Genomic DNA, 16,264 nt, shown 5'->3' with positions numbered 1-16,264 from the left:
ACTACATCTCCATCAATGAACAGACAGTTGATGTTCTGACGAAGCCATTGCCCAAAGAGAAGTTCATGTACTTCAGACTCCAGAGACAAGTTGGGGCTTGTGGAGATTATCCCTCTCGTTTGAGAGGGAGTGTTGATTTAAGACCAGCATAGGATATTCTCCCTGAAGGGAGAATGGTCGAAGAAGCCCAGAGTGCTCAACAGGTAGATATGAGTGAGTGTCTCTCGAAAGAGATCCAATCACACACAAAGAAAGGGTGTACTAAGCTCTGTGGACCCTGTTGTCGCACAAAGTGTCCAGGCACCGTGAACACACTCAAAGTAAGGACTGTAACTCTAATCCTTACTCACTTCGTGTAAACTCTTTCCTAGACAAGTCAAGGGGGGTAGTCCCTAGGGGTAAATGAATGAGGAAAACCTGTGGAACACAAACTCTAGGAGACTTAAGGCTGAATAACTTAATGAAAAAGAGAGAAATTCTGATTAACTGAGTTATTGATATATATCAACTGAGATGAATAAGACACAACCACAAGATAGAAATGATTTTAAGACCAGTGCCTTAGATGCTCAATTAACCATGAACATACTTGAAGAAACACAATCGAGCTATTCAGAAGAAACAATGATCTTAACATGCAAAATATTCTAGCAATTAAATACAGAACGATCTAAATACCATGAAGAACCATGAGATTCAAATGCTAAGAAATTCACAATCCTAGAATTTAAATGATTTTTCTTTAATGACCCAGATCTAGAAAATTTGTTAATTTTTCTATAGTCAATCTTTAGATATGATTTTAAGCGTGTTTGACAATAGAGAAATTAATACCACAAAATTTTCCTTTTAAATTTTTAAAGTCCAAAAACCCTTAACACAAATAAAAACCCAAGAATGAACTTTAGATTAAAATTTTGATTATTCCTTGGGAAAGTTTTAATGTGTGAAGCAAATTTAATGTGGTAAATGACCAATTAAATTTTTTAATGTGACAAATGTAAAAAAAAAAAAACCAAAAGACTTAATGAGTTAAATTTTTAATGGCCAGGGGCCACATAAAAATTTAAAATTTTTAATCTAAGAGGGCAAAGTCTTTTCATTTAATTCCTTTAGAAATTTCAAAGTCATATAAAAATGAAATTTTTTAAATTTTATTTTAAACAAAAAAAAAATATATCGAAACATAAATAAAACCAAAGTCATAAATTAATATCAAAAAATTAAAACAAAAAATAAAAAAAAGGTGAAAAGCAACCAAAAAATGAAATCCAAATCAAAGTTAAAAATAAAATATATATATATATATATATATATGTATTTTTGAGATTTCTTTTGAATTTAAAGAAAAATCCAAAAAAAAAAAACAAAATGTAAACAAAACAAATCGAAAAAAAGCAAACCCAATAAAAAAATCTGAACTGTTAATAAAGCCAAAACCTAACTTATATTAAAACAATACAAAAAAAAGGTATTGGAAAATCGGGTTCATTTGTTTGTGTGCAGGTTTAGCATGGTGGCGGCAGGATGGCAGCGGGAAAGGAGAAGCAAGGGGACGCAGGCAGCAGTGGAGGAATTTGAGGGATGCAGCAGAGAGAGGTGGGACTGCGAGGCAGCGATGAGGAAGGCACACGGAAGGGGGAGCTCAGGCTAGCAGAAACAAAGGGCAGCAGGTTGAGAGGGAAAAAGGAACAGCGTGAAGGGCTTGCAGGTTGAGGGAGAGGCGAGATGACAGCATATGAGAGCGCAGGCCAAGCAGCTACAAGGGATTACGCAACAGCAGATAGAGGATGGAAAAGGATGGAGGCAGAGAGGGTTTTAAAAAAAAATTGAATTTTTCCAGAGAGAAAAAACTCAGCAGAAAATGGTACCCAGAAAACCTTTAAAAATTTCTTAGAAATTTTGATTAAAATGATAAATCTTATGTTTCATATTTGTCCTCAAAAATCTACAGATCTAAATTTTGAAACCCTCAAACTGAACAGAGAAAACAAAAATAAAAATAAAAATAAAAATAATAAAATAATAAAATAAAATAATAATAATAAATAAAATAAATAAATAAATAAAAATTAAAATTAAATTAAATTAAAAAAAAAAAAAATGGAATAATGCCCCTACAAAATGATTTTGAGGCCAGATCTTATCCTTTAGAGCTTAGATCTGGCTTCAAATAAAAATTCTCCTTCAGATCTGCAGTTGCACAATGAAAAGAAAACACCCAAACAATATATAAAATGATAAAATCAGAAAAAAAAAACCCCAAAAACCCAGTTAGATAATTACAATAATTACAAATTAAAAGCTTCAATAAGCCTGCTCTATCATTATGCTGCACAAAAATTAAAAAAATTTAAATTTTAAAAGGAGGTGCTAGCTCGACACCCTCATGCATCACAAAGGGAAAATCTTATGATAAGTCTGGAGCTTATTTAGCTGGGCTCTTCAGGAAATATAGATTGGGAATTGGCTAGTCCAACTGAAAACTATCCCCTAACGTTCGATAATCTATCTCAAAATTTCCCTGCAAAACTCGATCCAGCCATTAAAAATAGAGCAAGAAAGTAATAATTAAATTTAGACAAATAGAGATACCTGCTATTATGTTCAAAATTAAAATTATTATTCAAACCCCAGCAAACTGAACAAGATACTTGTGCTCATATCACTCTTTAAAAGCTATCATCAATGGCTTTAGAAAAAATTATGCATGAAATATAACATCTTACAGCGTTCTCATGAAGAGTAACACCAACAGAATTTAACCCCAAAGTCTTTTTTTATTATCGAGAATATGATTACACCAGAGCTTCTTGCTAAGCACGACTCAGAGATCAGATAGATCGACTGACAAATGACCTCCTATTTAAAGATAAATCCTCCAACGGCTAGTTCGAGTGATCCTCGTCAAAGTAATCTCGACCATTGATGAAGATCAAAATTTCTTTTAATCTCATCCGTCGAAATATTTTATTTTTGAGGAAAATCGAAATTTTCATTTAAATGCATTTTAATTAACTCAAAAATAGAATTTTTGAGTTAATTTCCCCAAAAATTTGACTTTGACTTAACCTCCAAGGATCAAAGGTTTAAAATTTAGGACTGATGAATTTTGCCTTTGGAGAATTTAAATTTACTTGGGACTTAGAATTAATTAAATTTCTGGCTTAGGATTTTAATTAATTTTGGGCCAGAAAATTTAATTAATTAACCTATGAGGGGATAAATTATTTTTCCAACCCTCAAATGTTTAGCCATGGTTTTCTAATTATGAGGGACCATGCACTAGACATTTTACATCATGATTTACATATTTTTTACATCGCAAGGGGGAAAACCCATTTGTAATAAACCCTCACAAACTACCCAGTTCTGCGACACAAGTATAATCCAGCAGACCAAGCAATTTGTAATAAAATAATCTAACCAAATAGTTAGGATTATTCTCAAATCACTTTTACATAGACTCCATCTAGAACACTAGGACTTGCCTAAGATCCTAGCGACAAAATCCATTCCAGCTTTGGGGTAAGACTGGAGGGAAAAACTCTGCCGATTATTCGAAAATGAATCGGTGAGACGAAAAACCTCCTAGAATGGAGATCGTCACTAGAAAAGTAGGTTTAGCCAAGTTGTTACATACATGACATGGGTCTGCTGAGATTATTTACATTATACACATGCAGAATGGGTTTACATAAAATCTTGGAAGTCAAGATGATGATAGTTGGATGGCACGGACACATCGATCAGGTGCTATCCCTTTTGCAAAAAAAAGGTGTGTACTGCTCTAGGTCGTTGACACATAGTGGTCAACATCTAGCTCTCCTTGGGGACACATTGCTGCACCAAAGGAATGTAAAAATCCAAAATTTGCATCCACACAACACACAAGATAACATAAGTAGAATCCATCCAAAAATCATCATATAATCTTAAGCACATGAAAGATATAAGCTCTTCATTTATTAACTATCCTAATAACATGAAAAACATAAATCTACCTACAAAATAAAATACTGAAATAAATAGGTGTAGGGTTAGGAATACAGTACAAAGGATGCCCCATGGCATCAAATGTGTCTAATGTAGTGCATGTTGAGCATTTGTCTGCTTTCAGGCAAATCTGTAGGCTGCTTTTCAGATGTGCCATGTTCAATCGTGCATATGGTAGGACTCTTCCCTCTCTGAAAATTAAGTCGTTTGGATCCGTCTTTCGCAAAATTTACCTGAAAACCCTGAAACTTATCCAAATTATTTAGAAAGTGAATAACATGTGTTTCATTATCAAAGGCCTGCCCATGTTCAGATTTATCTAGGATAGAAGGTTTAAAAATGATATTTGTCTTAGTTTTATCTTCAATTAATTTATCAGACAACTGCATGGTAGAAGCAGCAATAGTTAACTCATCAACTAAAATATATTTATCTTTTGGAATAGTTTCAAGATTGATGGCATCAAAATACTCCATGTTATCCCACACAACATTTCTATAATTTCTTAATCTTTGATTTTTACATGTAAATTTATTTTTGATTTGCATGATAACTAAATTTGAATCACCCTTGATACTCAGCAATTTGACTTTCAAAGTTTTTGCCATCTCAAGACCCAAAAAAGTTTCATATTCAGCAACGTTGTTGGTTGCTTCAAATTCCAAACGATAGGCAAATTTGAAAACATGACCAAGGGAAGATTTTAATACTATTCCAGCACCTTTACCATGCCTAGACGATGCACCATCAAAATATATGTACCATACTTTATCCTTGATATCTCCAATCTTTTCATCAACCTTATCATCGGGAAGAACTATGGAATTAGACAGAATAGCATAATTCCCAATGTCAGATTGTTCTTTAATTATCTCATTATGAGGTCTCTTAGGATCTTCAACATGGAATCTTCTTTCGGGTTCTCTGTTAAGTCTTACAAACCCATCACCTCTAGGAGAAGGAATCATAGCATATGACCAATTCATCTGAATACTCCCTCCTAGATCAGAGGCCCATTTTCTAGATAATAGCATACCCCAAGCATCAACAACAACAATGTCCATAATAATCATGATATCAGGGTACACAAACAGATGGACTTGTAAGTCCTTAATTAACCCATGAACTTCAATTTTCTTCAAATCCATGGGGCATATGTTGTAGTAAGGTCTAGATATCCTTAAATTACGTTGTTCCATGACTCTCTTAGTCATCATACAAGCAGAAGCACTAGAGTCAAGCATGCAGTTATATAACTGATAATTATTAACAAACAAAGTAATAAAAAAAGGAGAATTCCCTTTGTTATCGGATTCCATACTTTGCAAATACACGGGATCATCCTGGTAGAAAGCCTTTGGAGTTTCCTCTTGAGTTGCATTCACCTGGGTACTGCCAATAGCATTTAATAACTTGGCCCTTTGGGAGGGGATCTTCACTATTTTGGTGACAGGCAAAACTTTAGAGTTATTAAACCAACCTCCTAAATCAATATTCATACCAGACACTGATCCAGGGATAAGACTTCGAGAATTAACTTGATTACCATTTTGACTTCTTCTCTGATAAGTTAACCTCTTGCCCTTAGCTATTTCAAGAACTCGCTCAGGAGGAGGCTCCTCACGAAAGGTTTAACCAATACCTCAGTTTCTTGACCAAAGTTATTAATGCTATATGAAGATGTAAAAGGTCTGATGGGTTAACTATTTCCCTTGACCTCTTCCCAATTTTCCTGTGATAGATGATATTCTTTACCAACCACATTTATCTGATTATTTGTCCCAAGCATCCCATGATGCATGATTCTCTTGACAACGGGACAAGTACCTTCTTCGAGAAGCTCATCACAGGCCCTACAGTAAGCCAGGGTATCCTCCACAAGATTATTAGTTTCAAGACGATTGAGAGGCCTCTGCTCACTGGTTTGACCTTTTTTCTACCAATTATTTCGATTATTATTATTATTCTGACCCCTAGGTTGAAGATTTGGCATTTGACCTCTTTCCATTTGAATCAACTTAGACTGTAATGTGGTTATCTCCTTAGCATGATCAGCCATCATCCTAGCTTGATTTAACTCCATATTTTCTAACTTCTTAAGCAATTTTTGCATAGACTCTTCTTCAGATTCCTTTTCTTTTCCTTTAGGTTCTTTTAATTTAACAACAGATCTATCAAAACCTGGGATTTCCGACTTCCCAGATGCCTTCTTATCTTTTTCAAGCTCTACTACTAAAGCTTGACAATCCTTATAATTAGGAAGTTTAGCATGCCTTAATTCATAAGAGGTATCAGCATTAAAAGCATCAATGTAGAAGTCCCAAAGAGATTTATCAGGAGGTTTATAATCTTGAGGTAATTCCTTAATAATATCATTAAACCTCTTATTAAATTCTTCTACAGTCTCATTTTCTCTCTTTTTTATGACACTGATAGCTTTTACGAGATGCCTCTCTTCTCTCTTATCTCCATACTTTTCCTTAAAGGCATCAATAATCGATTGTAAAGAATCAAATGAATTATCAGGCTTTTCCGTAAACCAATCCAAAGCATCTCCCTCCAAGGTAAGAACAAAAAGGGTCATTTTTACATCTTCATGATTATAATCAGTAGCCCTCGCATACTTACCTAGCCAAGAACCAAAAGATTTTAGATGAGCATTAACACTAATTGCATTATTGCCCTGAAAAGAAGGAAATTTATCCATCCCATTGTCTAGAAGGTCATTAGGATAACCTTGAATGTTAGCAAAGTTACAAGGAGCGAACATGTCCATGATGTTGCACTCAACCGAGTTAGGAAAAAGCAAATGGATATCAAAGGAAGCTTCTTGTCTGAGATTAACAAGAAGGGTACAAGAAGAGAGCTTGTGTAATCGTACTCTAAGAACCCTTTCAAAATCAGGAGTAGGATTAGCCAAGCTACTTGGATGTCTTCTAGTACACACTCTTGCAGAGGATAAAGGAAGTGGAGTCACCACTCAGACAAAAATGTAACTTCAAATAACCCGAATGCAAGGAAGAAAGTCAATAAAAGGAACCAAGGACAAGGAACTTATCCTGGGGAGAGACAAAAGGATGAGAAGAATGAATGAAATGAATGTCAAATGTCTTAAAGCCAAAGTCCAATAAATTGGTCCCCCGCAACGGCGCCAAAAAATGTTGTCGCACAAAGTATCCAAGCACTATGACAACGCTCAGAGTAAGGGTTGTCACTCCAATCCTTACTCATTTCGTTTAGACTTTCTCCTAGACAAGTCAAGGGGGGTAGTCCTTAAGGATAAATGAATGAGGAAAACCTGTGGAACACAGGCTCTAGGAGACTTAAGGCTGAATAAATTTATGAAAATGAGACAAATTCTGATTAACTGAGTTATTGATATATATATCAACTAAGATGAATAAGACAACAACAAGATAGAAATGATTTTAAGACCAGTGCCTTAGATGTTCAATTAACCATGAACATACTTGAAGAAACACAATCAAGCTATTCAGAAGAAACAATGATCTTAACATGCAAAATACTCTAGCAATTAAATTCAGAAAGATCTAAATACCATGAAGAATCATGAAATTCAAATGCTAAGCAATTCACAATCCTAGAATTTAAATGATTTTTCTTTAACGACCCAAATCTAGAAAATTTGTTAATTTTCCTATAGTCAATCTTTAGATATGATTATAAGCGTGTTTGACAATAGAGAAATTGATACCACAAAATTTTCCTTTTAGATTTTTGAAGTCCAGAAACCCTTAACACAAATAAAAACCCAAGAATGAACTTTAGATTAAAATTTTGATTATTCCTTAGGAAATTTTTAAGGTGTGAAGCAAATTTAATGTGGTAAATGATCAATTAAATTTTTTAATGTGACAAATGTCAAAAAAAAAAAAAAAAAAAAGACTTGATTAATTAAATTTATAATGGGCCAAAGCCCATATAAAAATTTAAAAAATTTAATGTGAAAGTGCAAAGTCTTTTGATTAATTCCTTTAAAAATCTCAGTCACATAAAAGTGAAAAAATTTTAACTTTTTAGTTTTTATTTTAAACAAAATCGAAATAAATAAAATAAAATAAAATAAATCAAAAAAAATCAAAATCAAAACATAAATAAAGCCAAAGTCATAAATTAATATCAAAAAATTAAAACAAAAATAAAAATCAAAACAAAAAATAAAAAACGATGAAAATCAACCAAAAAATGAAATCCAAATCGAAGTTAAAAATAAAATAAAAAAAATTGAGATTTCTTTTGAAATTAAATAAAAATCAAAACAAAAAAAATGAAATATAAACAACACAAATCGAAAAAAAGAAACCAAATAAAAAAATTTGAATTTTTAATAAAGCCAAAACTTGACTTATATTAAAACAATACAAAAAAAGGTATTGAAAAATCTGGTTCATTTGTTTGTATGCAGGTTCAACATGGCAGAGGCAGGATGGTAGCGGGAAAGGAGAAGCAAGGGGATGCAGGCAGCAGTGGAGGACTTTGAGGGATGCCGCAGAGAGAGGTGGGATTGCGAGGCAGTGATGAGGAAGGCATGCGGAAGAGGGAGCTCGAGCTAGCAAAAACGAAAGGCAGCAGGTCGAGAGGGAAAAGGGAACAGCGTAAAGGGCTCGCATGTTGAGGGAGAGGCGAGATGGCAGCGTATGAGAGCACAAGCCAAGCAGCTAGAATGGATTACGCAGCAGCAAATAGAGGATGGCAGAGGATGGAGGCAGAGAGGGTTTTAAAAAAAATCGAATTTTTCCAGAGAGAAAAAACTCGGCAAAAAATGGTAGCCAGAAAACCTTAAAAAATTTCCTAGAAATTTTGATTAAAATGATATATCTTATGTTTCAAATTTGTCCTCAAAAATCTGCAGATCTAAATTTTGAAACCCTCAAACTGAAAAAATAAAAATAAATAAATAAATAAAATAAAATAAAATAAAAGAAGTAAAAAAAAAATTAAATAAATAAATAATATAAAATAAAATAAATAAAAAATCAAAATCAAAATCAAAATCAAAAATCAAAAATAAAAATAAAAAATCAAAAATCAAAAATAAAATAAATAAATAAAATAAAATAAATAAATTAGAATAATGCCCCTGCAAAATGATTTTGAGGCCAGATGTTACCCTCCAGGGCCTAGATCAGGTTTCAAATAAAAATTCTCTTTCAGATCTGCAGCTACAAAACAAAAAGAAAACACCCAAACTATATATACAATGATAAAAGCCAAAAAGCCAAAAACCCAATTAGATAATATCATAATTACAATAATTACAAAATGAAGGCTCCAATAACCCAGATCTATTATTAGGCTGCACAAAAATTAAATAATTTTAAATTTTAAAAAGAGGGGCTAGCTCGAAACTCTCATGCATCACAAAACGAAAATCTTATACAGATCGGGAGTTGGTTGGTCCAACTGAAAACTATCCCCTAACGCCTGATAGTCTATCTCAAGATTTCCCTGCAAAACTCGATCCAGCCATTAAAAATAGAGCGAGAAAATAATAATTAAATTTAGACAAATAGAGATACCTACTATTACGTTCAAAATTAAAATTATTATTCAAACCCCAGCAAACTGAACAAGATACTTGTGCTCAGATCACTCTTTAGAAGCTATCATCAATGGCTTTAGAAAAAATTATGCATGAAATATAACATCTTACAGCATTCCCATGAAGAGTAACACTAACAGAATTTAACCCCAAAGTCTTTTGTTATTATCTAGAAAAATATTACACCAAAGCTTCTTGCTAAACACACGACTCAGAGATCGGATAGATCGACTGACAAATGACCTCCTATTTAAAAATAAATCCTCCAACGGCTAGTTCGAGTGATCCTTGTCAAAGTAATCTCGATCATTGATGAAGATCAAAATTTCTTTTAATCTCATCCGTCGAAATATTTATTTTTGAGGAAAATCGAATTTTTCATTTAAATGCATTTTAATTAACTCAAAAATAGAATTTTTGAGTTAATTTCCCCAAAAATTTGACTTTGACTTAACCCCGAGAGATCAAAGGTTTAAAATTTATCAAAATAATTAATTTACCTTAGTCCTTAGTCCCATGACCTCTTAAAATTTAATTTTTTAGGACCAACAAATTTTGCTTTTGGAGAATTTAAATTTACTTAAGACTTAGAATTAATTAAATTTATGGCTTAGGATTTTAATTAATTTTGGGCCAAAAAATTTAATTAATTAACCTATGAGAGGATAAATTATTTTTCCAACCTTCAAATGTTTATCCATGGTTTTCTAATTATGAGGGACCATGCACTAGACATTTTACATCATGATTTACATATTTTTTACATCGCAAGGGGGAAAACCCATTTGTAATAGACCCTCATAGACTACCCAGTTCTGTGACACAAGTATAATCTAGCAGACCAAGCGATTTGTAATAAAATAATCTAACCAAATAGTTGGGATTATTCCCAAATCACTTTTACATAGACTCCATCTAGAACACTAGGACTTGCCTAAGATCCTAGCGACAAAATCCATTCCAGCTTTGGGGTAAGACTGGAGGGAAAAACTCCGCCAATTATTCGAAAATGAATCGGAAAAACGAAAAACCTCCTAGAATGGATATTGTCACTAGAAAGATAGGTTTACCCAGGCAATTGCATACATGACACGGGTACTTAATGTGTGTACCACCATCATAATATATATAATTACATTATTTAAAATAAAAGGTAATTGCAATTTATTGTACAAAATACAAAGGAATTATAATATATATATATATATATATATATATATATATATATATATTATTCTAACAAAAAAAAACTATCATATATGTATTATACAAAATAAATGGGAATATAACATATATTATACAAAAGGGAATTATATATATATATATATATATATATATGTTATTCAAACTAAAACCATAATATTATATAGGTAATGTAATACAAACAATATAAAGGTAATGTAATACAAACAAAAGAGAAACCATGATACAATAAAAAGTGATGTAATACAACAATTAAACATAACTCATAAAGCATTTTGTTAAAGTCTCAGTGTCAAAAGAAGGCGGTGACCTCAAATAATTAACCCACCTTATTCGATGGCGGTGACCACTTGCAAATTCTCGAAGATATTTAATTGAAGGCGGTGGAGAGATTGGGGTGGTGAAGGAACCTTGGCAATTTAAGGAGGAGAGGAGAAATTTAGAGGGGGGTGGAACCTTAAATGAAGGAGCGCGAAAGGAGTGTTTTATTTCTAACTAGGGAAGAAACAAAAAATGTGAAAAATACGGAGATAAACACAGAGGGCTTGAGCAATTGTTCTTGGAGCTTTGGGCACGCAGGCTAGAAGACCTCTATTGCGAAGTCTTTTGGATCTGGGAACCGGATAGGTTGATCTCATATAAGCAGGGAGGAAAAGGTCGGTTTGGTAGGAGTGGGAGCAACGACAGTTCAGAATTAAGTATTTGCAATTAAATTGTTAAAATTAGATTCTTTGGTTAATTCCTAAATTTAGGGCACAAATTTTTCATTTCTGGTCAATTGCAAAAATTGGGTACTACAGAAAAAGAGAAATCAGATCTGGAAACCCCTCCAGCCTAAGGGTAATGCCACCGACCAAAAAATATTTGGATGTATTTAAATTAACAAAAAAATGGAGGGTGTACAAGGATTTAGGTTGGTACGCTGCTAGAGCACCATTTTGAGGGTGAAATTCATTGAACACCCTAAATCAATGATAAATCAGCACTAGAAAAATCCTGAAGTAATGGATGGTGTGGAGAAACTAGTAAAGCAACCCATTGATGATACAACTAGTGAAGAAACTTTTGGATCTGTCCAAATAAAAATCATTGAAATAAAACAACAAAAAATCCCTCATGCTAGGTACTTCAATCCTATGCAAAAGGTCTCCACAAGAACACAAAACAGGTTCAAAAACAACCCTAAATAAGGTGCCCTTCTCTAGTAAATAATAAGACCATAAAAGCAACCCTAATATTCCTCAAGTTAGGATTCTTCTGCATGCAAGGGCTGAAAATACCAACATGAACAGCCAAGAAAAATCCTAACCAGCAACAAAATGAGCAGAAGGTCTCACCTGCTCTAATACCATGTTGAGATCACGAAAGAAAGAAAGGACCAAATGGAACCACCGACAAACTCTAAAACCTGCAATGAAAAGGAGAAAACAACACTCGATGATTTAGAAACAATACCTGAATGTGTAATTATACACATCTCAAGGAGTAGAGCACCCTCCCCAAGAGTATCTATGAGCCAAGATTAGACTGACCAAGTCAGCCTTAACCATAACCTAGTATTACAATAAATGAACAAGCCTTAGCCACATATATTACTGAATATAATATGAATCCGTAGTAAACACATGTGAAGATTATACCATTCTCAACAGAGACTGCTCCCAAACTGTGTGCACAAAATCTAAGTAGGAGAAGTGTGACACAAGGCACCAGTTCCTATTCATTCATTGCAGTAGTGTGCATAAAAATACATGAGGTCTCAACATAGAGTGTATTTTTCCTTTCGTAATTCCCCACAAAATCAACAAAGAGCTTAACAAGCCATTTCAATCTAGCGTTTTCGCACACTGGATTCTTTAGGGTATCTCCATGTTTTACTATGTGTGATTGTACTCTTCTTGCACTGAGTATTTGAATTTTGAAGTTATAGTCACTAACTTCACAACAAAAAATAAACACAAATAAACAAGCTCTGCTCAAAATTTTAATTTAGGGTTCATGTTGGTGAATCAAGTTGGCCATAGGGTGATCGATTATGGATCATCCCCAGGTCCCCAGGTACAACGAAATGCAAGGGTGTAATATTCCTAAATGGAAAATAACAGTAAATACCAAAAACATGAACTAGGAACAACAATTAAAATTAAAATCCAAGCACCCAAATCAGAACACCATAGAAAATAAGCAGAATAACTGAGCCATTTTATTAATCTCGAGAATGATGAGTACAATGAGTAAGGAAAATGGAACCTGGGCTTGCTACTGCAAGCTATGCAAAACCCAAGTGAGACAACTCTGATCTAGAGGAAATACTGGCCCAAACTGGAACTGCGCACTACCCAAGAAATTATTGTTGCTGCTACTAGAATGGGACTGAAGATTCTTCTCTAAAGAATGCCTAGATCACCTTGAAATTGCAGCCATGGGCTCCACTCCTCATACCCAAAAATACCCAGAAAGGGTTTGGCCCAACTCCAAGCCAAAACTGAACCCACAAAGTGATGCAAATTTGTCAGCTAATAAGCAATATGCCCTGCTATAAGAATGAGGATTTCAGGCCTGAATATCACCCAGAAAATTTTGTAAAATTAGCTAGAGACTCCTCTCAATAAACCCACAAAAACCCAGAAAGGGTTTGGGTTGAATCCACCGACCCCCGGTGACCCCAACAAGTGTGAATTGCCCAATCTGGCCAAAAAACACCCCACAGTTTTGATACTACTGAATTATGCCCAAATCTACCACGGGAAATTTCTCCCAGCTCTGGCTAAATTCTCTACTGAGAAATACCTCCTATCTCCAGCCCTTATCTCTCCTGATTCCACTTCTCTAAACCCCTGCGCAACATTTGGTCAATAGCTTTTGCGCCCTTGCCAAAAGATAGAAAAATCGACCCAGGTAATAGCCTCCAATCTAGCTCGGCAAATCGTTGTCCAAACTCCGATCTAACAATAAGAAAATTCCTTGCAAAATCTCGGAGCCTCTAACCCATGCTTGCTCCCACAATGTGCTCCACAAAATACCTTTGTGCCCAAGAAAAATGCACCACTGAATAAACTCCTGCAATGATGTCCAATGGAAGCTTTGAATTGAGCTTCCCAAATTTCCTCACTAGGGAGACACTCGAAGTTCTCCGAAATGAGGGTAAAATTCCGCTTGGAATTCTTGGTGCTAAACAACACTCTAGCCCTTGTGCTAAACAGCTCCAAGATAAGATGAAATATAAAGTGTAATAGCCAAAAGATAATCCACAAAATGAGTCCATACTCCATCCTCCTTTTATAATTTCTCCTCATGCCTCTAGAGTCTAGACTCCTTTTTTTCATATTATCATATTAGTGAGGGCCATTTTCCACTAAGTTACTTTTGTCGTCATTTAATAAAATAATAATTTGCCGCTATTCTCCAATAAAATAATATCAGCCACCTTTCTCCAATGATATTTGCCCCTTTTTAATTAAGATTACTAAAATTGGGCAAAATTCCTTAAAATCGAAAAGGAGTTCCCATGCTCACAAAATTGGGGATATTATAGTCCCCCGCCAAAAATTGCTTGTCCTCAAGCAATGCTTGAACAAGCGCTCCCTCTCTCTGTTGACCCAAACTATAACTGCAAACAATACCGGGGTCCCAAATATGCCACTAAGTCACCCTGAATCCGTACACCATCCTGTCATAAATGAATCCCTCGATACCAGGGTCCCATGCTAATCTAAAAAAGATGCCACCATATCAACAATGTGCTACTCTGATTACATCTGACTGCCCATCGTGCACATACCATATCCTCCTCTCCTGGAACCTGATGGTGAAATATTGATAAAGGCCAAATACATCCTACCCAAGCATCTCCATGATGCCAAAGCCTACCCATCCAAAGCTAACCCCAAACCTGTGTAGCAATAGGGAAATCCTACCTCGCCATACGATGAAGGCCTCCGCGAACCCCCATGTATCGACCCAAGAGTGAGCTAGATCATTCTCAGCCATGACTCCCCTCATCAAGAGACAGAGTGATCTATCAATCAACTGAATCCTTGGATCCCATAGCCAAATCGGTTGCGGCATAGCTCTGACGACTGTTGGAAATTCAAGGTTGCAGAGGAGTGGCTCCCCCCTCCCCCCCCGAACCCGCTTCTGAAGCACGTTCCCTTCAGGGGCGACCCCGGGAGAGAAATTTTCGCTCCCTAGCCTTTTTTGCAAAAAAAAAATTGCAGTAATATTCCAAATGCAATTTTTTTTCAAAGAAACAAATAATCTTTGAGTGGGGCAGCCTAATGATCAAACCTATGGCCCTAGTATTGATATGTGATTCATGGGAATATTAAATTCTTAAAGTAAAAGTGGCATTCTCTTTAATCTTCATTTTCATCCTTTTACTTAAATTTTTAACATTACCATGAAATCACTCAAGATGTTTGAGAGTGGTTCTGACCTCATTGGATTTCATATGGAGAAAGTAGAAATTTAGATCTCATTCAAAATGCAGCAGACTTATCAGTTTTTCAGGATTTCAGAATTGGGGGGATTGCAATGTTTCCATTGGATTTTGTCATGTATTAGGGTATGGAACTCATATTTAATCAATAGTAACAATCTCTCTATGTACCTTCATGTTAGTGACACTGGTTGTCGAACTCCTCTATCATGACCCTACTAAAAATGTACCCATCACTCAAACAAAATCTTGACTTGACATGTTATGTTTTTCCTATCTTATGTTAATTCTTAGAGAGTGATATTAATAACAAAGATTTTGATTTTCCAACAACACTCAAAAATTAGACATTTCACGTGGTGGCAAGAGGCCCAAGGATTAGCAATAGATAATAGATTTACTTGTCTTTTCTAGTTTCCAGTGTTAAGAAATCTAGGACATGAATAGTTAAAAGATTTCTCTGCTTGATAATTGCTTGTGATATACTTTTATTTCTTAGCTTAGAGTCTTTTCTTCGTTATGTTATTATTGTGTTCTTTTCATTGAGACAATTACCAATATGCACAATATAAGACAAGTGACACAGTATGTAGGCTTGTCAGCTAGGGCCAAAACCTCTCACCTCTTGAGACGAAAACCCGATCAAAATTCTTCCTCTAGATCTTCAATTGATGAGTACCAAGACCATGACAAAGACCCTTGACTCTAGTATTCTCCCAAGAACCTTGGCACTGACCTTGATGCTCTGCCTCTTCCCTTCCTTGACTTTCTTCTTGATCTTGAACTTCTCTCCTCGGCTCCTTCTAGAGAAACTTAGTCTCTATCCTTCACACTGCTTCTTCTCTACTTCTCCTAGAGAATCTCAGTCTCTATGATCTTGATCTCTAGCTCGGTCACCCAAAACAAGTATCCCAGAAGAATACTTCCTTCGCTGACCCCAGAAGAAATTCTCCTTCGCTTCACTTCTTCGCACTTCTTCTTTGTGGCCTCTTCTTCGCACTCTACTTGACCTCTTCTTCGCACTTATGCTTGATTGAATGCTTGTCGAGTTGCTTGCCTCTAAG

General features: G+C 34.9%; 1 protein-coding gene across 7 annotated transcripts in view; it reads right to left on the bottom strand.

Moving 5' to 3' along the window:
- The window catches only part of LOC149205908 (uncharacterized), a 304,264-nt gene that overhangs the window by 205,824 nt on the left and 82,176 nt on the right, over positions 1-16,264 (bottom strand). The window contains exon 3 of one of the 7 annotated variants that reach the window (XM_089393582.1): positions 12,100-12,170. The exons of the other annotated variants lie outside the window; for them this stretch is intronic. Coding sequence (XP_089249708.1) covers positions 12,100-12,170 — 71 coding nt within the window. The remainder of the gene's footprint in view (positions 1-12,099; positions 12,171-16,264) is intronic. 7 annotated transcript variants of the gene reach the window in all.

The sequence above is a fragment of the Pinus tabuliformis genome, chromosome 1_2 (assembly GCF_031772625.1).
Source record: "Pinus tabuliformis cultivar Carrire ecotype Pingquan chromosome 1_2, CPIR1, whole genome shotgun sequence".
Classification (NCBI taxonomy): Eukaryota; Viridiplantae; Streptophyta; class Pinopsida; order Pinales; family Pinaceae; genus Pinus; species Pinus tabuliformis.
Note: the sequence above shows the minus strand (reverse complement) of the source record. Positions and strands in the feature narration are given on the sequence as shown.